Source organism: Dendropsophus ebraccatus, chromosome 2, assembly GCF_027789765.1.
Source record: "Dendropsophus ebraccatus isolate aDenEbr1 chromosome 2, aDenEbr1.pat, whole genome shotgun sequence".
NCBI classification, from domain to species: domain Eukaryota; kingdom Metazoa; phylum Chordata; class Amphibia; order Anura; family Hylidae; genus Dendropsophus; species Dendropsophus ebraccatus.
Genome location: NC_091455.1, coordinates 206,445,672 through 206,471,873, shown reverse-complemented (window position 1 = coordinate 206,471,873; position 26,202 = coordinate 206,445,672). Strand labels below are relative to the sequence as shown.

General features: G+C 49.1%; 2 protein-coding genes across 5 annotated transcripts in view; both read right to left on the bottom strand.

Annotated features, from left to right (window-relative positions):
- ZBTB47 (zinc finger and BTB domain containing 47) overlaps positions 1-12,288 on the bottom strand; it is a 39,129-nt gene extending 26,841 nt beyond the window's left edge. For both annotated transcript variants that reach the window (XR_011361778.1, XM_069959305.1), the window contains exon 1: positions 12,132-12,288. Coding sequence is in view for 1 of the 2 variants with exons in the window: in XM_069959305.1 (XP_069815406.1) it covers positions 12,132-12,134 (3 nt within the window). In the remaining variant the exon portion in view is untranslated. The remainder of the gene's footprint in view (positions 1-12,131) is intronic.
- Positions 12,289-18,283: 5,995 nt separating this feature from the next.
- NKTR (natural killer cell triggering receptor) overlaps positions 18,284-26,202 on the bottom strand; it is a 39,125-nt gene continuing 31,206 nt past the window's right edge. Inside the window, exons 14-17 of one of the 3 annotated variants that reach the window (XM_069959294.1) lie at positions 25,877-25,972; positions 24,716-24,775; positions 20,335-20,415; positions 18,284-20,239 (exon numbers count right to left, since the gene is read on the bottom strand). In XM_069959294.1, coding sequence (XP_069815395.1) covers positions 20,167-20,239; positions 20,335-20,415; positions 24,716-24,775; positions 25,877-25,972 — 310 coding nt within the window. In that variant the 3' untranslated portion in view covers positions 18,284-20,166. Of the gene's footprint in view, positions 20,240-20,328; positions 20,416-24,715; positions 24,776-25,876; positions 25,973-26,202 lie in introns of all 3 variants that reach the window. The other 2 variants (XM_069959293.1, XM_069959296.1) reach the window with 2 other exon arrangements.

The following is a 26,202-nucleotide window of genomic DNA, read 5'->3' as shown; positions in this document are numbered from 1 at the left end:
TAGGCGAGCCTGACTTTTCTCTATTATGTATGAGAGGCCTTTAGTCACCAAATACAACTGCACTTGGCCTTAAACTGGACTACTGTTTTGACAGATAAGATAACAGAGAGACCACATACAAACCAACAGGTAAATGAGAGATTAGATGAGTAATTGAGGGGTGGGGGGGTTTGGGTGTTCCTGTACCAAAAGAAGAAAGGCAATCTCAAGAGTCCCTCTTCTTTCCATACCTACAATATAGTTATATCAGTGTTCAGACAAGCTGAATGTCATCTCCATACACGGAAGAAGGGATCCTGCTCTGCTATATCTCTATATAACAACCTTAGAAGTAGCAGCATGGAGGACGTTATAGGACAGTACTGAGCAGTGTAAACTGAGAAATCAGCAGTGGGGGATATAATTCATTAAAGATTTCAGTAGTTACTGTTTCTCCATATTAGTGATGCACGATACTACTATCGATATTTCGGGCAGAAAAAAGGTTCGGTACCAGAATTTCCTGGTATCGATACTTTATGTTAAACTGCCTAATAACGCAGCTTAACATAAAGTATGGTGCAGAGAACACGGCCAGCGGCTACCTGAGCGCCAGCCATGTTCTCTGTGTGCCGCCCCCTGCCCCCCTCCTCTGCCCGCACGCTCTCCGCTCCCGGCGGCGCCAAATTTAAATAGCCGGCACATAGCGATCGCTTGTGACAGCTATTTTACAGGGTAGATGCCGCTGTCACACCTGACAGCGGCATTAACACCTCCTGAGCCGCTCCATATGGAGCGGCCCCCACTGCTAATGACTGCGGCCCGCGACCTCGCGGGCGGCAGTCATTTAACTATTCCCCCCCACTCAGGACCCACTGCTGCAGCCGGGTCCCCCGTACCCACCAGTTCCCACTGCTGCAGCCGGGTCCCCCGCACCGCACCACCCCCAGGACCTGCTGGTGCAATGCGGTCCCTCGCACCCTCCGGTGTCCACAATCCTGCCCCCCCCCTTCCCTCGGGGTCCTACGGTACAGTGGCACAGCAACTCCCAGCATACCTTCTTGTGGGGAGTTGTTGTGCACAAGGAGGTATGCTGGGAGTTGATGTGTCAGGAGGCTGCTAATGCACTACAACTCCCAGCAGCACACCTTCTTGTGCACTACAACTCTCAGCATACCTCCTTGGGCACAAAGGTATGCTGGGGGTTGTAGTGCACAAGGAGGTATGCTGCTGGGAGTTGTGGTGCATTAGCAGCCACCTGACACAACAACTCCCAGCATACCTCTGTGTCCACCACAACTCCCAGCATACCTTCTTGTGGGGAGTTGCAGTGCACAAGCAGGTATGCTGGGAGTTGTAGTGCACAAGGAGGTATGCTGCTGGGAGTTGTTGTGTTAGGAGGCTGCTAATGCACTACAACTCCCAGCAGCATACCTCCTTGTGCACTACAACTCCCAGCATACCTCATTGTGCACTACAACCCCCAGCATACCTCTTTGTGCACAATGAGGTATGCTGGGGGTTGTAGTGCACAAGGAGGTATGCTGGGAGTTGCAGTTGTGCAGCAGCAGCCTCCCGACAAAACATCCCAGCACACCTTCTTGTGGGGAGTTGCACACAAGGAGGAATTCTGGGGATTTGTAGTGCACAAGGAGGTAAGCTGAGGGTTGTAGTGCACAAGGAGGTATGCTGGGAGTTGTAGTGCACAAGGAGGTATGCTGGGAGTTGTAGTGCACAAGGAGGTATGCTGGGAGTTGCAGTTGTGCAGCAGCAGCCTCCCGACAAAACATCCCAGCATACCTCTTTGTGTACTACAACTCCCAGCATACCTCCTTGTGTACTACAACTCCCAGCATACCTTCTTATGCACCACAACTCCCAGCATACCCACTTGTGCACTACAAATCACCACAAGAAGGTATGCTGGAAGTTGTAGTGCTTAAGAAGGTATACTGGGAGTTGTGCACAGGGAGGTATGCTGCGGGGTAGAGAGGAATTAAAAAGTGTTTAAAAAAAGTTTAAATTAAAAAAAACAATAATCATAATAAAGGTTCTAATAATCCCTGTTCCCTTTTTTTCAAAAAAAATATATTATATTTGTATTTTTACATATTTTTTTCCCAAACTTTATTTGGTATCGAATTAGTATCGAGTATAGAAATAAGAAAGCTGGTATTGGTATTGAACTGTATTGTAAATTCTGGTATCGTGACATCCCTACTCCATATGAAGCTGCCACTTCCCCTTCTCCATAGACTTCTATGGGCAGCTGTAACCGATCCCCCCCCCCCCCCCCCCCCCCCCAAGTGATCTGCATAAAGTCTGTATGCAGATGGATAGAAATAGATCTCCATACAAATCAGGTGATTGTTTTTTTCTGCAAAAAGCAAAATACATTACTGCAAGTGCCAGACAGAATATTGTCTATAGGATGAACCCACACCAGAGTCTTATCTGCTGGATCATTGCAAACACAATACCGTCTACCTACAGACAAGCCGGGAAAATTATACTGCACCAGAAATAGAAGAGACAGAGCAGATCTGCTGATCCTGCAGTCTCTACAATTTTGCAAATCATCATGGAAATAATAATTATAATCAGAGCACGAGATCCGGAATGTTCTGTGGGCACAGGCTCAGGAGCGTTTACCGAGTACCTGTCCAGTCTCTCCTCCTCTGCCATACATTACCGGGGTGACCCGACATATAGGAGTCGCTCTGTAAATTTTGGTGTTAAGGATTTTGCTCACAATTTGTGCAGGTGACATACACGATTGTACAAGCTGCAGAACATTGTCCTGGGTGATGGATAAAGTCACCGGAAGTCTCCATCCAAGATCCATCATCAGCCGCCTCCTGCTTACTCTACCTACTGCTGGAATCTATGACCTTATCCCGACCGCAGCCGGGGGCACAGTGAGTAGATATCAGAGGATGACCTCAGTGCTGGACATTGTCACTTTTCCCATCACCCAGTCCAACCACAGATCAGGAGTAAAGCCCCTATTCCACAGGGCGACTATTAGGAGCCAACGAGCGCTATTAGTGCTCGTTTGCTCCTCGTTCCCCGCTCAATGCCGCCGCTATTCCACACAGCAGCAGCAGCAAGCGGGTGAGTGCGAGAGGGGCCCAGGGGAGCCAATTCCACGGAGCGACGGCAGCCCATAGAGTCCATTCCACGGAGCGACGGCAGCCCATAGAGTCCATTCCACGGAGCGACGGCAGCAGATCGCTGCTATATCAGTCGCTTGTTTTTCAACATGTTGAAAAGCAAATGACTGCAACGATCAGTCGACATGAATGATGTCGGCTGATCGTTGCCTTCTATTCACAGGACCATTATAAGCCGTAACAGCCGATAATCGCTCAGTGGAATAGCGCCTTAAGGTGGGTAGGAGCATGATACAGGATGCAACTCAGGATCAGTAATGTATGTACACAGTGACCCCACCAGCAGAATAGTGAGTGCAGCTCTGGAGTATAATACAGGATACAACTCAGGATCAGTAATGTATGTACACAGTGACCCCACCAGCAGAATAGTGAGTGCAGCTCTGGAGTATAATACAGGATGTAACTCAGGATCAGTAATGTAATGTATGTACACAGTGACCCCACCAGCAGAATAGTGAGTGCAGCTCTGGAGTATAATACAGGATGTAACTCAGGATCAGTAATGTAATGTATGTACACAGTGACCCCACTAGCAGAATTGTGAGTGCCGCTCTGGGGTATAATACAGGATGTAACTCAGGATCAGTATTTGTACACAGTGACCCCACCAGCAGAATAGCGAGTGCAGCTCTGGAGTATAATACAGGATGTAACTAAGGATTAGTACAGGATCAGTAATGTAATGTATGTACACAGTGACCCCACCAGCAGAATAGCGAGTGCAGCTCTGGAGTATAATACAGGATGTAACTCAGGATCAGTAATGTATGTACACAGTGACCCCAGCAGCAGAATAGTGAGTGCAGCTCTGGAGTATAATACAGGATGTAACTAAGGATTAGTACAGGGTCAGTAATGTAATGTATGTACACAGTGCGAGTGCAGCTCTGGAGTATAATACAGGATACAACTCAGGATCAGTAATGTATGTACACAGTGACCCCACCAGCAGAATAGTGAGTGCAGCTCTGGAGTATAATACAGGATGTAACTCAGGATCAGTAATGTAATGTATGTACACAGTGACCCCACCAGCAGAATAGTGAGTGCAGCTCTGGAGTATAATACAGGATGTAACTCAGGATCAGTAATGTAATGTATGTACACAGTGACCCCACTAGCAGAATTGTGAGTGCCGCTCTGGGGTATAATACAGGATGTAACTCAGGATCAGTATTTGTACACAGTGACCCCACCAGCAGAATAGCGAGTGCAGCTCTGGAGTATAATACAGGATGTAACTCAGGATCAGTTATGTATGTACACAGTGACCCCAGCAGCAGAATAGTGAGTGCAGCTCTGGAGTATAATACAGGATGTAACTAAGGATTAGTACAGGGTCAGTAATGTAATGTACGTACACAGTGACCCCACCAGCAGAATAGTGAGTGCAGCTCTGGAGTATAATACAGGATCAGCAATGTACGTACACACTTATGTAGAATTATTTTTTATATAAAAGCTTAGAGCTGGAAATAGCTGCAATAATTACCCCAAGATGCCGGTAGAATAACCCCGCTCTCATGGAGACTGTGACAAACACTGTGTAAGATTGTGATTGCAGATGCGGTGGAGTGAAGTACATGTTCTCATAAGAAATAATGATCAGATTTTAACTATTGAATAACTTTAATAACCGGGCTCCATGTTATTTATTCTGCGGCTGCCTCTCATACCCCCTGCCGGTGTCGGCTTTATTAGTCGTCTGATGTATACAGCGCACATCACGTACAGTTCACAGATTTCATTTTGCTATTAAACAAGCCATTTGCTTTTATTACTGCAGAGACCCCCCATCCTCCATCTCTCCCCGCTCTGATGAGACGCTGTGGTCATCAGGTCACCAGCAGAAGAGGAGACCATTCATCAAAAGTTACACTAGAGGACGGCGGTTCACGGAGAAGGCCGGCGAGGGAGCGACTGCTCCGGAGGATACAGAACAAAGGAATTCTGCAACACACACAGCACAGAAAAAAATCCCCAAAAAATATTCAATACATGTGACACAAAATAGTCAAAGACTAGTGGGATCCAGGGCCTTCCAGGGGAATTATGTTATGTATCTATATAGCAAAGATTAGACATGGCAGCCATATTGGGAGAATGGGGGGAGGGTGTTACCTAGAGAGCCACATGTGAACAGTCATTTCTGTTAGGGTCATTCACATGATGGTGACAAATGAGGACAACACTTCTCCATATGCTTTATAAATAAGGACATATGGCTGTTACTGGAGGGGAGAGGGGGTGACGCCAACACAGAACAACCCTCTATATAGAGAAAAGATAGAGAGACTCCGACACCCACATAGATATCTGAGGGGTCAGTAAATAACACCGCATGTCTCCTGATCCTGAGTTACATCCTGTATTATACCCCAGAGCTGTACTCACTATTCTGCTGGTGGGGTCACTGTGTATATACATCACATTACTTATTAGTTACATCCTGTATTATACTCCAGAGCTGCACTCCCTATTCTGCTGGTGGGGTCACTGTGTACATACATTACATTACTTATCCTGAGTTACATCCTGTATTATACTCCAGAGCTGCAATCACTATTCGGCTGGTGAGGGCCCGTTCATACTGAGTAAAGGTGGGGGAATTTCAATCTGAACCCGCACCGTGGATGCCGCTTGAAATTCAGCATGTGACCTTGATTTAATGTAATGCCTTGTGTGCCTCCGCACAAAGAATTGACATGTCAGATCTTTGGGCGGAGAGCATAGGCATCGCACTGAATCAAGGTGACAGGCATCAGTATTTGCAACAGAGCTATAAAGCACGCTCAGGAGCAGAGTTCACTTCATAGCAGCCGAGCCCTCACCGTTAATGACACCATCTTGCTGCCGCCCGTCATTAACCCCTTAAGTGGCGTAATTGTGGCATTTTAAGTGTAAGTCACCCACTGACAGCAACCCCCCCCCCCCCCAACACAATCGCAGAGGGGCAATCCCTGCTTCCAGCTAAGCCTCAGAGCTTAATTACAATGGGCTCCAGCAGCCCATAATAATCGAGCACTGGTCTCATTGACCAATGCAGTGGAGTTATTAAATGCAACACCAGTAAAGCGGTACCCAGCTTTTATATCAACTGGTGTCAGAAAGTTATATAGATTTGTAAGTTAATCTTCCAGTACTTATCAGATGCTGTATGTCCTGCAGGAAGTGGTGTATTCTTTCCAGTCTGACACAGTGCTCTCTGCTGCCACCTCTGTCCATGTCAGGAACTGTTTAGAGCAGGAGAGTAGGATTTGCTACTGTTCTGGACAGTTCCTGACATGGACAGGGGTGGCAGCAGAGAGCACTGTGTCAGACTGGAAAGAATACACCACTTCCTGCAGGACATACAGCATCTGATAAGTACTGGAAGACTGGAGATTTTTTTTTTTTAAAGTGGGAAGGGGGAGGGGGTTTAATAATTCTGCATGCCAATGTACAGTACAGTACTGATGCTGGGTTACAGGCCTTATGTAATAAACCTTAGTGATAATTGCATAATGAAAATAAGTTATGGTGCGTTTACACAGACAGATTTATCTGACAGATCTTTGAAGCCAAAACTAGGAACAGACTATAAACAGGGATCAGGTCATAAAGGAAAGACTGGGATCTATCCTCTTTTCAAATCCATTCCTGGCTTTGGCTTCCAAAATCTGTCAGATAAATCTTTCTGTGTAAACGCACACTTAACATACTTGATATTAAGTTATATCTCAGTGTGAACAATCTTCTTATTTGCTCCATCTCCTAAACTAACCTGCTCACAGCTGAGGTTTTGTTACTCAGTGTAGGTAAGAGGTATCACCCTGGAGAATGATATATGGGCCCCATCTCCATGTACATGGATCGGGCCCTTCAATCTGACACCATTCAGCTCTGCACATCTAGTATTAGGGTATAGAGGGGCCGAGCTCATCACCGGGGGCCCCCGAGGTGCAGTGAATCCCCATTTTTCCCTGTCTAATCAGTCAGAAACATTCCTCTCTGAAGTCCTTGACCGCGGGTCATTCCGCATTACTGCTCCAGCGCATAACATGCAGGACGAGCGAGGAGCGCTGCAGAAGGGGGAATAAAATTCAGCTGAATATTTTGGAAAAAAACATCTCCTGGACTAAGACGAGTCAATTTCTACAGGACGAGTGTCTAATACGTTCTACTGGGGGAGGGGGGGGGGGGGGGGGGTAACAAGGTGACAGCCGTCAGCTGCTGTTACTGCTCTGCCCACAGATCACAGCTGGAATAGTCTAAACTCTGCCTTTTACTACACCATTGGTTCAGGATGAAGCCGTGTCTGGCTAGTCTACATACTCATTCACCACCAGTCCCCTGTTGCCACCATTCTGACAGTGCGCAATCCCCGCCTCTTAGCGCTTTTCCGGGCTTGTTCAGGAAACCAGCGGCCACAGCAATGACTCGCCACATTGGCCGGATACGCATTTCTTCCACCAGAAAGCAGTGACTTTTAGAAAGTGGGCATCACTGCAACCGCAGCGGCAGGGAATCAGCTGCAGGTGAGTATGATTTTTTTTTTAAAGGGGTACTCCAGCGCTTATAAACTTTTTATATGTTGCTGCCCATATATAAAACATAAAAAACATCTTAGGGTCTATTCCAACGTCAGTATTTTTTTTTTCACTCTGCAAACTTTTTTTCGTTAGCATTCCGCAAATTATGATCTGTATTTTTTGCTGATCTGCAAATACGAAAAAGCAACAATACAGATTCCATATTGTTCTTTTAGTGTGTCCGTGGAGGAATCTCAGTCCACCCTAGGGCCTGTCCTTTTTTTTTTGTGGTACAGATCATGGCCCTGTACACAACTACAGATGTGTGAATAGGGCGACTAAAATACATTGATCCTATTTTCTCTACGCAATTACGGAAAGAATTGTGGACGTCTAAATAGGGCCTAATGCTTATCTGTCCATGCTCCCCCATTGTGCTTTGGGTCCACCACAGAGCATAAGAGCATTTAGGGCGTTACTCAGGGCCAGAGAGTGATGGGGAAACCAACAACCCTCCAGCTGTTGCAAAACTACAATTCCCATCATGCTTAGGCAGCCAAAGACTGACTAGGCATGATGGGAATTGTAGTTTAGCAACAGCTGAAGGGCCGGAGGTTCGTCATCCCTGCTTTAAAAAGGGTATCAGGACATATACAACATGGCAGCTAATATTCACAGCATACATAGGGCAGGGGGTTCACTGTGAACTACACGTATAGGAGGCCTTACTAAACACTGTTGCCCATAGCAACCAATCAGTTCTCAGCTTTCATTATGAGATAAAACATGGAATCTGATTGGTTGCTATGCAGCACCTTCTCTTTTTGCCTGCACTGGTTTTTAAAAACTTTACTACACGTTTCTGGTGAACAATAGACAATCTCCGATACATAGGTCGCTGTGATTTGTTTTGATGACGATCCTTGTCTCTATAGCAACAGTCTTTAGCGTTCACTTTTCCTAACATCTGAAGGCTAGGCCCCATTCATATCCTGTACAGGGTATATGTTGGCAAAAAGGCATACTGATTAATAAATATTATATATAGCGGCACATTGAGTAAAACAGACCAGTGACCACATTCAGTCCATTTTCTGAGCGTGTTACATGCAGGTCCATGGTGACATTTGGGTCCATCACTAGTATGTAGACGCTGCTAGACCTTTTTGCCTATAGGCCGCCATATACTCAAGATGTGACGTAAATGGCACCTAGTCATCGCTGGCAACTTTCGGACGTTCCTTTGGGTATCAATTTTCTGTCCTCTAATTGCAGCCGGCAGTGTATACAATGGGACCTTCATTGTGGTTGCCATGGCTACCTCCAGGGTCACGTACATGTCCACACAAACATACAATCTCCTCCATACAACATATATTGGATAACATGCGGGATGTCCATAAGCCATGGGGGGTGGGGGGGGGGTAACATCAGTGCGCGCCCGCATCAGAACCTCCCACTGCACAGTATGAAGCAAGCGGCCGCAGCCACTCGCTTCATTCACTGAATAGCAGCCGCAGAAAACTGACATGTCAGTTCTTTGCGGGGCCGCGAGGGATCCCAGACGGAGCATATACGATGTGTATACGCTCCAGACGGGATCCTATAGAAGGCAAGGCAATGTGTCTAGTAGTACAAAGTACGGCCGTTGTTGCTGCTTACTTTTACGCCGTGTGAACATAGCCTAAAGCAGTAAAAACATAAGTGGAACAAATTGTTAATCGCTGTAAAGGTATAGGGCCACAGAACTAATCAGATCCAGTCTAACTAAAAACTCACAAATTTTAAATTATATTTGAAAATTAAGGCTGCCATTAAATAGTAAAGCTGGGCGATAAAATAAGCCCTGGATCGATCTGTTATCATCTATGGTGATTCATTTCCCAGCACTGCCTCCGCAGGAGATGTGAGGTATTACACAATTCAAGAAGAAATCTATAGTTATCGACCTAAAACATGGGAAACAGCACAGCGGCGGCACAAATCCACCTGGTTAGCAGTAACGTTATGACTGATCCACATGACAGGGGAGCAGCGTCCTCCAAACGTTGGCTCTCCAGCTGTTACTAAGCAACTTATATCATGCACTGACAACTGTCCGGGAATGATGGGAGTTGCAGGTTTACAACAGCTGGAGTGGCACAGGTTGGGGGTACACTGACCTCGAAGACTGGTTACAAAAACCAAGAACAGTGTACAGCCAGAACCAGAACCCCCAGCATCATCCTGCTGGACTGCATCCCGTCACCCACACTAGGGCCAATGTCTGTGCTGCTCAGAGGCCTCCAGCACATAAGTGGTTACAGATCAGAGATGACAGATTAAAGGATCAACAAAAGTCCAGGAGAGACATTCAGGTATCGGGACCCATCACACAGCCCCCCCAAACCACAGCAGCAAAGACTAAGACATCAACAGTGGCCGACAACTGGGAACACATCCTACAGCTCCAGCACTCAAAATGCAGAGAAGCACCCCAAAGATTCAGGTCTTTTGTAACCCAATATATAAATCCCTTCAAGCACTCCAAATACTCCATGCACTCCGCTGCACCCCATATACCCCGTGCACCCCTCCCCTGCACCCCAAAAACCCGTGCACTCCTCCCCAGCACGCCATGCACTCCTCCCCTGCACCCCATATACCCCGTGCACTCCTCCCCTGCACTCCTCTTCTGCACCCCATATACCCCGTGCACCCCATATACCCCGTGCACTCCTCCCCAGCACCCCATATACCCCGTGCACTCCTCCCCTGCACCCCATATACCCCGTGCACTCCTCCCCTGCACTCCTCTTCTGCACCCCATATACCCCGTGCACCCCATATACCCCGTGCACTCCTCCCCAGCACCCCATATACCCCGTGCACTCCTCCCCTGCACCCCATATACCTGTGCACTCCTCCCCTGCACCCCATATACCCAGTGCACTCCCCCCTGCACCCCATATACCCCGTGCACTCCCCCCTGCACCCCATATACCCGGAGCACTCCCCCCTGCACCCCATATACCCCGTGCACTCCTCCTCTGCACCCCATATACCCTGTGCACTCCCCCTGCTCCCCATATACCCCGTGCACTCCCCCCTGCACCCCATATACCCCGTGCACTCCTCCTCTGCACCCCATATACCCCGTGCACTTCTCTTCTGCACCCACCCCATATACCCCGTGCACTCCCCTCTGCACCCCATATACCCCGTGCACTCCTCTTCTGCACCCCATATACCCCGAGCACTCCCCCCTGCTCCCCATATACCCCGTACACTCCCCCCTGCACCCCATATACCCCGTGCACTCCTCCTCTGCACCCCATATACCCCGTGCACTTCTCTTCTGCACCCACCCCATATACCCCGTGCACTCCCCTCTGCACCCCATATACCCCGTGCACTCCTCTTCTGCACCCCATATACCCCGAGCACTCCCCCCTGCACCCCATATACCCCGTGCACTCCCCCCTGCTCCCCATATACCCCGTGCACTCCCCCCTGCTCCCCATATACCCCGTGCACTCCCCCCTGCTCCCCATATACCCCGTGCAATCCCCTCTGCACCCCATATACCCCGTGCACTCCTCTTCTGCACCCCATATACCCCGAGCACTCCTCTTCTGCACCCCATATACCCCGTGCACTCCCCCCAGCACCCCATATAACCCGTGCACTCCCCCCTGCTCCCCATATACCCCGTGCACTCCCCCCAGCACCCCATATACCCCGTGCACTTCTCTTCTGCACCCACCCCATATACCCAGTGCACTCACCTCTGCACCCCATATACCCCGTGCACTCCTCTTCTGCACCCCATATACCCCGAGCACTCCCCCCTGCTCCCCATATACCCCGTGCACTCCCCCCTGCTCCCCATATACCCCGTGCACTCCCCCCTGCACCCCATATACCCCGTGCACACCCCCCTGCTCCCCATATACCCCGTGCACTCCCCCCTGCTCCCCATATACCCCGTGCACTCCCCCCTGCACCCCATATACCCCGTGCACTCCCCCCTGCACCCCATATACCCCGTGCACTCCCCCCTGCACCCCATATACCCCGTGCACACCCCCCTGCTCCCCATATACCCCGTGCACTCCCCCCTGCACCCCATATACCCCGTGCACTTCTCTTCTGCACCCACCCCATATACCCCGTGCACTCCCCCCTGCACCCCATATACCCCGTGCACTTCTCTTCTGCACCCACCCCATATACCCCGTGCACCCCCCCTGCTCCCCATATACCCCGTGCACTCCCCCCTGCTCCCCCTATATCTCGTGCACTCCGTATCCATTGCTCAGTATAGCGCTGACCTCCCCGCTATCCCGTGGCCCCGCCCCCCGCTGAGCGGTCCCGCTGTCCCGGAGCAGATGACACGCAGGGCGCTGACACCGGAGCCGCATCCCCGGGCAGCCGTCCCCGGTGCAGGCCGCACACACACGGGCAGGCTGCGCGGCTCACCTACCATTTTGCAGTGTTGTGGCCGCACAGAGGGGAGGAATGTCGCTGGCGGCTGCCTGCTCGGGGGGCTCCGTCTCCCGCCCCCCTGCTCTGCTGCTCCGGCCTCTTATTGTCCTACATGCTCCGCCGCTGCTCTGCATCCTCCGCCTGCGCCATGTTACATTCCCGGCTCTGCTGTGGGGGGGGGGTGCTGCCCGGGGCTCACACGCCATTGGCCGCCGCTAGTCACGTGAGGAGGAGCCCTGGACACCCCTCCCTCCCCTGTGCTTTAAAGAGACAATGTGAGGGGGAGGGGCAGGACCTGGAGAAGGAGGGGGCAACAGTGACAGGAGGTGACAGAGAGGGGGGCAACAGTGACAGGAGGTGACAGAGAGGGGGGCAATAGTGACAGGAGGTGACAGAGAGGGGGGCAACATTCACAGAAAGGGGGGCAACAGTGACAGGAGGTGACAGAGTGGGGGGTGACAGAGAGGGGGGCAACACTGGCAGGAGGTGAGAGGGGGGGGCAACACTGACAGATAGGGGGGGCAACAGTAACAGGTGACAGAGGGGGGCAACAGTGACAGGAGGTGACAGAGGGGGGCAACAGTGACAGATGGGGGGGCAACAGTGACAGATGGGGGGGCAACAGTGACAGGAGGTGACAGAGAGGGGGGCAACAGTGACAGGAGGTGACAGAGAGGGGGGCAACAGTGACAGGAGGTGACAGAGAGGGGGTCAACAGTGACAGGAGGTGACAGAGAGGGGGGCAACAGTGACAGGAGGTGACAGAGAGGGGGTCAACAGTGACAGGAGGTGACAGAGAGGGGGGCAACAGTGACAGGAGGTGACAGAGAGGGGGGCAACAGTGACAGGAGGTGACAGAGAGGGGGGGCAACATTCACAGAGAGGGGGGCAACAGTGACAGGAGGTGAGAGAGGGGGGCAACAGTGACAGGAGGTGAGAGAGGGGGGGGCAACACTGACAGATAGGGGGGGCAACAGTAACAGGTGACAGAGAGGGGGGGGGAACAGTGACAGGAGGTGACAGAGGGGGGGGCAACAGTGACAGGAGGTGACAGAGAGGGGGGCAACACTGGCAGGAGGTGAGAGAGGGGGGGCAACACTGACAGATAGGGGGGGGCAACAGTAACAGGTGACAGAGGGGGGGAAACAGTGACAGGAGGTGACAGAGAGGGGGGCAACAGTGACAGGAGGTGACAGAGAGGGGGGCAACAGTGACAGGAGGTGACAGAGAGGGGGGCAACAGTGACAGGAGGTGACAGAGGGGGGCAACAGTGACAGGAGGTGACAAAGAGGGGGGCAACATTCACAGAGAGGGGGGCAACAGTGACAGGAGGTGACAGAGGGGGGCAACAGTGACAGGAGATGACAGGGGGGGGGGGGGGCAACAGTGACAGGGGGGGCAACAGTGACAGAGAGGGTGGGCAACAATGACAGGAGGTGACAAAGAGGGGGGCAACAGTGACAGGAGGTGACAGAGAGGGGGGGCAACAGTGACAGGAGGTGACAGAGGGGGGCAACAGTGACAGGTGGTGACAGAGGGGGGCAACAGTGACAGATGGGGGGGCAACAGTGACAGGAGGTGACAGAGGGGGGGGCAACAGTGACAGAGAGGGACAGAGGGGGCAGCAGTGACAGAGGGGGGCATCAGTGACAGGAGGTGACATAGGGGAGGCAGCAGTGACAGGAGGTGACAGAGAGGGGGGGCAACAGTGACAGGAGGTGACAGAGAGGGGGCAGCAGTGACAGGAGGTGACAGAGGGGGGCAACAGTGACAGGAGGTGACAGAGAGGGGGCAACAGTGACAGGAGGTGACAGAGAAGGGGGCAGCAGTGACAGGTGGTGACAGAGAGGGGGGGCAACAGTGACAGGAGGTGACAGAGAGGGGGCAACAGTGACAGAGAGAGGGGGCAGCAGTGACAGGAGGTGACAGAGAGAGGGGGCAGCAGTGACAGGTGGTGACAGAGAGGGGGCAACAGTGACAGAGAGAGGGGGCAGCAGTGACAGGAGGTGACAGAGAGAGGGGGCAGCAGTGACAGGTGGTGAGAGAGGGGGGCAGCAGTGACAGGAGGTGACAGATAGGGGGCAACAGTGACAGGAGGTGACAGAGGGGGGCAACAGTGACAGGTGGTGACAGAGAGGGGGGCAACAGTGACAGATGGGGGGGCAACAGTGACAGGTGGTGACAGAGAGGGGGGCAGCAGTGACAGGTGGTGACAGAGAGGGGGGCAGCAGTGACAGAGAGGGAGGCAACAGTGACAGGAGGTGACAGAGGGGGCAGCAGTGGCAGGAGGTGACAGAGAGGGGGGCAACAGTGACAGGAGGTGACAGAGGGGGGGGCAACAGTGACAGAGAGGGGGCAGCAGTGACAGAGGGGGGGCATCAGTGACAGGAGGTGACAGAGAGGGGGACAGCAGTGACAGGAGGTGACAGAGAGGGGGAGCAACAGTTACAGGAGGTGACAGAGGGGGGGCAACAGTTACAGGAGGTGACAGAGGGGGGGCAACAGTTACAGGAGGTGACATAGGGGAGGCAGCAGTGACAGGAGGTGACAGAGAGAGGGGGCAGCAGTGACAGGAGGTGACAGAGAGGGGGCAGCAGTGACAGGTGGTGACAGAAGGGGGCAACAGAGACAGAGAGGGGGGCAACAGTGACAGGAGGTGACAGAGGGGGGCAGCAGTGACAGGAGATGACAGAGAGGGGGGCAACTGTGACAGGAGGTGACAGAGAGGGGGGCAACAGTGACAGGAGGTGACAGAGAGGGGGGCAACAGTGACAGGTGGTGACAGAGAAGGGGGCAGCAGTGACAGGTGGTGACAGAGAGGGGGGGCAACAGTGACAGGAGGTGACAGAGAGGGGGCAACAGTGACAGAGAGAGGGGGCAGCAGTGACAGGAGGTGACAGAGAGAGGGGGCAGCAGTGACAGGTGGTGACAGACGGGGGCAGCAGTGACAGGAGGTGACAGATAGGGGGCAACAGTCACAGGAGGTGACAGAGGGGGGCAACAGTGACAGGTGGTGACAGAGAGGGGGGCAACAGTGACAGATGGGGGGGCAACAGTGACAGGTGGTGACAGAGAGGGGGGCAGCAGTGACAGGTGGTGACAGAGAGGGGGGCAGCAGTGACAGAGAGGGGGACAACAGTGACAGGAGGTGACAGAGGGGGCAGCAGTGGCAGGAGGTGACAGAGAGGGGGCAACAGTGACAAGAGGTGACGGGGGGCAGCAGTGACAGGAGGTGACAGCAGTGACAGGGGGGGCAACAGTGACAGGAGGTGACAGACTGGGGGGCAACAGTGACAGGAGCTGACAGAGAGGCGGGCAACAGTGACAGGAGGTGACAGAGGGGGGCAACAGTAACCAGTGGTGACAGAGAGGGGAGCAACAGTGACTGGAGGTGACAGAGAGGGGGGCAACAGTGACAGGAGGTGACAGAGGGGGACAACAGTGACAGGAGGTGACAGAGAGGGGGACAACAGTGACAGAGAGGGGGACAACAGTGACAGAGAGGGGGACAACAGTGACAGGAGGTGACAGAGAGGGGGTCAACAGTGACAGAGAGGGGGGCAACAGTGACAGGAGGTGACAGAGGGGGGCAGCAGTGACAGGAGGTGACGGGGCAGCAGTGACAGGTGGTGACAGAGGGGGAAGGGGCAATAGTGACAGGTGGTGACAGGGGAGGCAACAGTGACAGGGGGGGGCAGCAGTGACAGGAGATGACAGAGGGGGGCAACAGTGACAGGAGGTGACGGGGCAGCAGTGACAGGTGGTGACAGAGGGGGAAGGGGCAATAGTGACAGGTGGTGACAGGGGAGGCAACAGTGACAGGAGGTGACAGGGGGGGCAACAGTGACAGGGGGGGGCAGCAGTGACAGGAGATGACAGAGGGGGGCAACAGTGACAGGAGGTGACGGGGGCAGCAAGTGACAGGTGGTGACAGAGAGGGGGGGCAACAGTAACCAGTGGTGACAGAGAGGGGGGCAACAGTGACAGGAGTTGACAGAGAGGGGGGCAACAGTGAAAGAGGGGGCTGCAATGCCAGGTGGTGACAACAGTTAAGGGGCAAAAGTGAGGGGAGGGGGGTATGACAATGGCAGGAGGAGGGGCAAAGATGACAGGAGATGTGGGAGAGTGGTAGTGGTAATCGGACGCTGATAACTCCACCACCCATAGAGAAAGCCTGGGTGTCCTGCTTCCCTTCCTATTTATGAAAGCTGCTGCTAGTTGTAGATGTCGTCAAATTCCAGAAGGGTCTATAACCCCGGGCAACCAGATCCACTTCTTTTCTATAGATTGAAGTAAATGAATAAATGGGTGATCACCATTATAGCAGAGAGGATAAAGTAGCAGGAGCACCTGAGGGGGAGGAGCCTGGAGAAAGGCTTAACCCTTTCACAGACATGTCAATCAGTAACCCATTCACGTTGTAGATTCTTTAATTACTGTTATAGTATCCAGCTACTCGTCCAGAAACGTCCCCGAAATACTCCATAACGCTGCCAGCCATCACGTGATATAGTACTGTTCTAGAGCTGTATTTTTTTTTTTACCCATATCATGCAGGGTCCGCCATTACTAGTGCTACAGCGCCATCTGTTTCATTCCAGCTCAGCTGCATCCATGTATTTCATTATTTGAACGTTTGAGTCAAGTGTAGAGATGAGCGAACCTCGAGCATGCTGGAGTCCATCCGAACCCGAACGTTCGGTATTTGATTAGCTGGGGCGGCTGAACTTGGATAAAGCTCTAAGGTTGTTTGGAAAACATGGATACAGCCAATGACTATATCCATGATTTCCACATAGCCTTAGGGCTTTATCCAACTTCAGCAGCCACTGCTAATCAAATGCCAAACAATTGGGTTCGGATGAACTCGAGCATGCTCCAGGTTCGCTCATCTCTAGTCATGTGATCACTAGGCCGACCCACAGAAAATCATGGTGTTCTAAGGTAGCGGCCTGTCCTGGGTCAGCTGACTTCCTGTGAACTGCACGATGACATCACCACTTATGAGGTCACCTCATGTATACTGCTGCTTTATCATGACAACTGCTTTTTGCACTATTGTGCTGACTCAGCAGCCTGATGGTAACCTGAAAATTTAGGAAATTTTAACAATCTATAATCCTATTGGATGCATTTGACTCATTTTGCCAGTATTGGGCCATCGGCTCGTAAAAGTGGTTTACTAATTTTTTTTCTCTTTCAAATCAACTGGTGCCAGAAAGTAGCAGAGATTTGTAATTTACTTCTATTAAAAAAATCTCCAGTCTTCCAGTACTTATCAGCTGCTGTATGTCCTGATGGAAGTGGTGTATTCCTTCCAGTCAGACACAGTGCTCTCTGCTGCCACCTCTGTCCATGTCAGGAACTGTCCAGAGCAGAAGAGATTTTTTTATAGGGATTTGCCACTGCTCTGGCCAGTTCCTGACATGGACAGAGGGGGCAGCAGACAGCACTGTCAGACGGGAAAGAATACACCACTTCCTGTCGGACATACAGCAGCTGATAAGTACTGGAAGACTGGAGATTTTTTAATAGAAGTAAATTACAAATCTATGCTACTTTGTGGCACCAGTTGATTTGAAAGAAAAAAAAATTGGTGAACTACCCCTTTAAAGAATCGGACGCTCCGAGAAATAAGGGACATCTCTATAAATATTGTTTGTTGCCATTGCTGAACCCTCCAACCCACCCACCCTGCTCTTCACTACCTGCCATGCACGCTAGAGGGAGCCCATACACCTAATACTAAAGTCAGCTGAACCCGCTGCCAGGTTAGGACAACAGTATAAGGTGTATCGGGGTCTTCTGACTCATGATGTCAGTGGAGGAAAGAGTCGGACAAGGTGGAGTTTTAATTCCCAATCCTATAGTTCTCATAGGGATAAGTTGGTGCCAGAGCAGTCTGCATATGAAGCGGCCAGAACTTCAGCTGCTGTGTGATCAGAGGCTCCGGCTGCTGCTCTGCCCATCCCTCATTCTTTATACTGCAGCACCAGCCCAGCTTCACTCACCTCCCAGTGGATGTCTCCGCATCAGCTGTCACCACCGCTATCACAAACAGACCACTCATCGTCGTCGTCTTTACAACATTTTAATTACAAGGATTTTTTTTTTTCAAATCATAAAATGAATATAAAGCTGAAAACATATTTACAAAAAAAGTACAATTCCCCAACCCCCGACCCCCCACAGAAATGTATTCACTCCGACCGCGGACATACAAGACCGACACAGTTCTGTGCCGAGAGATGGAGCAATAACAGCACTAGGAGACCGCCTGGGACAGCGCCAAATAGTACAGGTAACTTTATGTTATTTATTGTGTGGTTTTAAAGAGGGATTCCAGAAAATAAAACATTTTTTTTTTATTATTTTATACACTAACTTTGTAATATAACTTTTTTTTTTTTAACTACATCTGTGTCGGGACAAGGGCTTAGGCAGCCCTGCAGTTTCTGACACAGCCACTGACGGCAGCAGCTGCCACTGACTTTCCAAAGTTATAGAAGTGTTAATAAAAATATTAAATAAAATTCCTATAATTGTTGGAACACCCCTTTAACAACCCCTTTAAACCGCTGGAATTTATCGCTTGGCATACTGCAACGTGAGCATATAACACCGCCTTCACATGTACAGAGTGAGAAAACATAGAACAGCAAAAGAAAGAAAAAACAAATACTCCACATTTTGGCACCTGTAATGCACTATATAAGGGACGGCCTTAAAGGGACACTACACCTGAAGTCTGGAGATTATAATAGTACAGGACTGTAATAAGAGAAGCAGCCGATATTGGGATTTGAAAGTCTCTAGAAGGTTTCAGATCTATCGAGTTCATGGAAGTTTCCGCCTCCTACTAAAGGGTTTGTCCAAGGTGGGAACAACAGGGCTGCTACCTTGCAAAAACAGCGCCACCCATGTCCATGGCTCGTGTCTGTAGTTTAGCGGAGTTAACCTGTAATTTCACACATGTTGTGCTGTTTCTGGAAGAAAGAGGCCATGTTGTTCTAATAATTTGTATCCTCTTGAAAGCTGAAATGGCTGATAAGAGAGAACAATAGATGAACAGTAATGAAACAGACTATGTTTAGTGCCTCTTTAATGCCACCATTTTCTACCTTCTCCAGGACATCTTGCAGTAATAACCCAACAGCAAAACTACAATCATGCCTAGACTTCCTTATGTTGCATCCAGGCATGATGGGAACTGTAGTTTTGGAGGGATGTGGGTTGTGCACCGCTACCTTAGTGGAAGATTGTAATAACTGTATAATGAACAGATCCGATAAAAAATGGGGCACAATTACTGCTGCAAATGCAACACAGAAAAACTGGCCACATCTATTATGCATTGTATAATTTGGGTGGTGAGGGGGTGTGGCTTTTTAGAAATAGGGTGTGGCTTCGTAGAAATTGGGCGTGGCTTTACTACAGAGGAGTCAGGTTGTGTGTGATTTTAGGAGCTAAAAATTGTGGCTTAAAGGGGTTGTCCAGACTTCTTCCACAAACAACACTACAGGGTGTGGGGTTTTGCAGCTCAATTCTATTGAAGTGAACGGAGCTGAATTGTAATACCGCACATGACCTGAGGACGGGGTGGTGTTGTTTTTGCAAGAAAGAAGCTGTGTTTTTTCTAATCTTCTTTAATTTAAGTCTGATATCTAAAGACTGTCTAGTCTAAGTTTACAAGAACAGGCAGTATTAGTAAATCAAGGCTGCTGCATTTCAGCTGCTCACCGATTTCAAGATCTCAGCTTGCTGTCAGTGAATTAAAGTCTGAACACCCGTCCTGATCACGACCAAACACAGCTGGTAACACCGCCTGCAGTCGTATTGGTAAACTAGAATATTGCTGCCAACACTATGGCGACTGCTATATATCCTCCAGCGATACCTCCCTGTACAGAAGCTTCACATGAGATCCAACACCATTTTCACAGTAATGCTGAACAATAAGTAGAAGAGGGTTCGGTAGATGCTTCTTCAGATGCTGATAATGTCACAAGTAACAGGAATACAAAACAAGTCTCTTAGCTCCTCCCATTGTGTCGTCGGCGATGACCGTAACTGCGCTCGCTGCCGCTGTACGACGACCTCCGACTTCTGTGAGGAAATAAATACAGAATCTTATATTAAAAATGAAAGTTTCCTGAATTATACAAGTGGCCTGTTACTAATGTTACAGAAGGTACCTGGACCTGCGCGATCTATAGTAGGAGGGGCTTCTGCTACGGCTCCGACTACGACTGTCATAGCTGTCATAGGTGTAAGATCGACTCCTGGAGACATGACAAGGTGAAAAAGGTTATTCATGTATCCTAAACTTAACAAGAGCAATGAACATGTACAAATGGGATATGGGAATACTGTCTTGTATATAGGAGCAGTATTATAGTAGTTATATTCCTGTATATAGGAGCAGTATTATAGTTGTTATATTCTTGTATATGGGAGCAGTATTATAGTAGTTATATCCTTGTATATAGGGGGCAGTATTATAGTAGTTATATTCTTGTATATAGGAGCAGTATTATAGTAGTTATATTCCTGTATATAGGAGCAGTATTATAGTTGTTATATTCTTGTATATAGGAGCAGTATTATAATAGTTACGCGGTTCAGGGAAGAAACAGAGTGCTGCACCTCACACCTATGGCTGATACTAGTGCCCCTAGGCTGAATAAAAAACACATCAGAATTTTGTGTATGAATTGATCAAGCCACACTGCCCCATGTACCTCGTGCAGGTATCTGATACACATGGGTCCCTACACTAAGTCCACACCGTGCCAGTCAGTGGCCACCAACCCCGCAGGCGTGCACAGTCAGGGAACGGGGGCCATGGGACGGCCCTGCGACCCCAATGCCACAGGACCAGACCCAAAAACACCACACCAGAACCCGGCCAGCACCGCCGGCGGAGAAGGTCGCCCCCAAGCAGCACAAGTCTGGATAAGGAATTACACTCACCATAGCTGCAGCAAACAGAATGGGAAAAAACAGGAGGGATTAAAGGGAACCAATCACCCAGAAAATCAATGTAAAGACAAGGATATGTGCTGATAGATCACCCAGCACACTTCCCAAATATGCCCCTGTAACCTCTGTGCCCCCCTCAATTAGACAGTAATCTTACTTTGTTCAGGTCACGCGCTGTATGTAAATTTTTGCTAACTAGTCCTGGTGGGCGTATGTAGTCCTGGTGGGCGTATGTAGTCACGGTCCGGGGGCGTATCTAGTCACGGTCCGGGGGCGTATGTAGTCACGGTCCGGGGCTGTAATCACGCCCAGAGGGGCGTGATTCGGAGGCTTGCGGTCCAGTGACGTCATCCGGCGGCTTGCGTTCCGCGTCGCGGCCGCGCTGACGTGTTCGGGAACCCGCGCATGCGCAGTACGGCGGGAGACGACGGTGACGTACTGCGCATGCGCGGGTTCCCGAACACGTCAGCGCGGCCGCGACGCGGAACGCAAGCAGCCGATGACGTCACTGGACCGCAAGCCTCCGAATCACGCCCCTCTGGGCGTGATTACAGCCCCGGACCGTGACTACATACGCCCCCGGACCGTGACTAGATACGCCCCCGGACCGTGACTACATACGCCCACCAGGACTACATACGCCCACCAGGACTAGTTAGCAAAAATTTACATACAGCGCGTGACCTGAACAAAGTAAGATTACTGTCTAATTGAGGGGGGCACAGAGGTTACAGGGGCATATTTGGGAAGTGTGCTGGGTGATCTATCAGCACATATCCTTGTCTTTACATTGATTTTCTGGGTGATTGGTTCCCTTTAAAACCATGTGCACTCAGGTGTCTCCTGCTAATTGCGGTCATGTGGGTCTCACCAGGAGGAGTGCAAAACACGGAGAAAAGAGAGAAACAAAATGCGGTTCAGGGAAGAAACAGAGTGCTGCACCTCACACCTATGGCTGATACTAGTGCCGCTAGGCTGAATAAAAAACACATCAGAATTTTGTGTATTAGCAGGATATGCCTGTGCTCACATGTCTGGACCCTATGTCTTCCCCATTCTGTGAGAGCAGCAATGGTAAGTGTAATACCATATCCATACTTGTGTCGTTTGGGGGCAGCCTTCCCCGCCGGTGGTGCTGGCTGGGTTTTGGTGGGGCTTTTTGGGTTTGGTCCTGTGACATTGGGGTTGCAGGGCCGTTCCATGGCCTCCCTTCCCTGCATGTGCACACTTTGCGGGGTTGGCGGTCGCTGACCGACACGGTGTGGAGTTAGCGTAGGGACCCGTGTGGACCAGAGGACCTGCGCGGTGGTACACGGGGCAATATGGCTTGATCAATTCATATACAGACACTCTGGTGTTGATTTTTAATATAGGCCTAGCGGCATTAGTATCAGCCATAGATGGGATGTGCAGCCGTTCCATTCTCTCCAGTTCGTGTTTTACAGTTCTCCCTCTCTGAACAGCTAGCACTCCTTTATAAGACCCACATGACCAAAATTAGCAGGATATGCCTGTGCTCACATGTCTGGACCCTATGTCTTCCCCATTCTGTGAGAGCAGCAATGGTAACTGTAATACCATATCCATACTTGTGTCGTTTGGGGGCAGCCTTCCCCGCCGGTGGTGCTGGCTGGGTTTTGGGGGGGCTTTTTGGGTTTGGTCCTGTGACATTGGGTTGCAGGGCTGTTCCATGGCCTCCCTTCCCTGCATGTGCACGCTTTGCGGGGTTGGCGGTCGCTGACCGACACGGTGTGGAATTAGCGTAGGGACCCGTGTGGACCAGAGGACCTGCGCGGTGGTACACGGGGCAATATGGCTTGATCAATTCATATACAGACACTCTGGTGTTGATTTTTAATATAGGCCTAGCGGCATTAGTATCAGCCATAGATGGGATGTGCAGCCGTTCCATTCTCTCCAGTTCGTATTATAATAGTTATATTCCTGTATATAGAAGCAGTATTATAGTAGTTATATTCTTGTATATAGGGGCAGTATTATAGTAGTTATATTCTTGTATACAGGAGCAGTATTATAGTAGTTATATTCTTGTATACAGGAGCAGTATTATAGTAGTTATGTACAAGGAGAACGATCAAAGAGACGTGCACTCACCGATGTAGTGTGCCGCTGGGAAAATTTAATGGAGGTTACATCCACGCATGCAGGGAGGGGGGAGTGTGGGCAGGTGTGTTCTCAAGAGTAGACAACAATTGTTTCACGTGTTCCCACGCTTCTTCCGGTCTACGGATGGTCATCCGTAGACCGGAAGAAGCGTGGGAACAGTAGTTATATTCTTGTATATTCTTGTAATTATATTCTTGTATATAGGAGCAGTATTATAGTAGTTATATTCTTGTACATAGGAGCAGTATTATAGTAGTTATATTCCTGTATATAGGGAGCAGTATTATAGTAATTATATTCTTGTATATAGGAGCAGTATTATAGAAGTAATATTCTTGTGTATAGGAGCAGTATTATAGTAGTTATATTCTTGTATATAGGAGCAGTATTATAGTAGTTATATTCTTGTATATAGGAGCAGTATTATAGTAGTTATATTCCTGTATATAGGGGGCAGTATTATAGTAGTTATATTCTTGTATATAGGAGCAGTATTATAGTAGTTATATTCTTGTATATAGGAGCAGTATTATAGTATATTCCTGTATGTAGGGGGCAGTATTATAGTAGTTATATTCTTGTATATTGGAAGCAGTATTATAATAGCTATATTCTTGTATGTAGGAGCAGTATTATAGTAGTTATATCCTTGTATATAGGAGCAGTATTATAGTAGTTATATTCTTGTATATAGGAGCAGTATTATAGTAGTTATATTCTTGTATATAGGAGGCAGTATTATAGTAGTTATATTCTTGTATATAGGAGCAGTATTATAGTAGTTATATTCCTGTATATAGGGAGCAGTATTATAGTAATTATATTCTTGTATATAGGAGCAGTATTATAGAAGTAATATTCTTGTATATAGAAGCAGTATTATAGTAGTTATATTCTTGTATATAGGACTAGTATTATAGTATTTATATATTTTTGCACATAGGAGGCAGTATTACAGTATTTGTGTGCAACAAAGAAACAAGTTCAAGCACTCACCAGTTCAGTAGAAGTTTGTTGCTTTTATTCAGAGTCATAAAAAATAGCAGGGAGAGGAGTAGTGGGTGCGGGAGCGTCTCCAACAGTGACAGCCAGTCTCAGGCTACTTAGCCCATTCTCAAGCTAGGAACCCTCCTACTCCTCTTCCCACTATTTATGACTCAGAATAAAAGCAACAAACTTCTACTGAACTGGTGAGTGCTGGAACTTGTTTCTTTGTTGCACTCGTACACTCCTGGATTTTTTGTGTTTCTAGCACCTCACATTGCCTCACCGTAGTCTCAAAGACACCATTACCGTCACACCTATCGCAGGAGAGTGCTAACCAGCTGTACGTAACGTCACCTTTTATAGTAGTTCTATTGTTGTACATATGAGGCAGAACTGTTTGAGGATTGTGGTTATATATGACAATCTACCCTGAAGTATTACAAAATATTGGTACATATAAGTTATTTACATCTAGAACTCACATACCTGGATCTTCTACGTCGGCGATTATAAGAGACACTTCTTGAGCGGCTCCGGCTGTAGGTTCTGTGAGGATGAGGTTACATTAGTTACACTATTGCAAATTTTCAACATTACATAAAAACTTTCATCTCGATGTAAATCTCGATTTTTTTTAAATGTATTTATTTTATGCAGAGTGTAGTAGTAGAAGCATAGAAGATGAGAAGTGTAGTAGTAGATAAGGGGAGTAGCAGTAGTGGGTGTAGTAGTAGCAGTTTTGGGTGTAGTAGTAGCAGTAGAGCAGGATTGGGAGAAGTATTGGAAGTCGTGGTAGAGCAGGCCGCCATGCTCCAGGTGTGGGTGGGCGGCGATCATGGAGGTAGGGGGGGGTGTTTGGTAGGGCGGTTTTTGCTGTGGTTCTCCCCCTGCAGGTTGGAGTGCATTTTTTTTTTCTTTTCCTTGAAAATCGAATTAACAATTTTCAAAGAAATTGAAATCGATTCTCAAAATCTAGGCGAATTAATCGAATTAATTCGATTAATCGCCCCGCCCTAGTTACACCCTATAGGACCCTGGAAAATAACGTATAGAATGGCTTTCTGTTGTCGTCTATCTATGGTGTGAGAGGCACAGGAGACATTGTGAGCTGTCACAGGCTAAATGCAGGCTTCTGCTGACTGCGGGGAGGCGCAGACATGACTGTATTGAGCAGCAGCAGGAGACTCAGCTACAGCAGCAGGACATATGGAATTAAAAGGAATCTGCAAGCTGCAATTTAGTTTCCAAACTGCTGACACTGTTAAATCAGGGAGACACACAAGACTTTTCATATATCCCTGTGTGGTTCCAGACCACAGGAAAATGCTTTTAAGCTCTGGTACCAGGAGTCAAAGAGGCTTTCCTGAGCTCGTAAAAAAAACGCCAGGCTGTAACACCTCCTCATTGCCTCCTTCCAATAAGGACTCAGGACTCAGCTTCCAGGAGTCAATCAAGCAGAGGGGGAGGAGCTTGGAAAAGCCTCTTTGACTCCTTGTGCCACAGAATAAAAGCATTGTTCTACACCCTGAAAGTACAGACAGATATATAAAAGGTACCATGTGTCTTCTTGCACTAGATATCAGTGTCAGCAGTTTAGGACATGAATTACAGATGACAGATTCCCTTTAAGAAAATTCAGTGTCTTACCTATAACTTCTATAACTGCCATAGGACCTGCTCCGCGTCCGTGATCTGTAGCCACTGTATCGCCTCCTGCTACGACTTCTGGTATAACTTGTTGACCTAAGGAAGAAGGCCACACTAATTCAGTCCATTGTAAGAAGTAACTTAGTTTTACCCATTTTAATAGGTAATTCTGTTCCGTCATTATATAGTTCAGTGCTGTGTTGGTGCTACTACTAAGCCCTCATTTTTCAATGGGATTGAGAATAAATGGAATTTGGCAACACCATGTGACCCAATATGTGTAGAATATATAAGGAAGGTTTTTTCCCTTTGGTAAATGAAGTAAG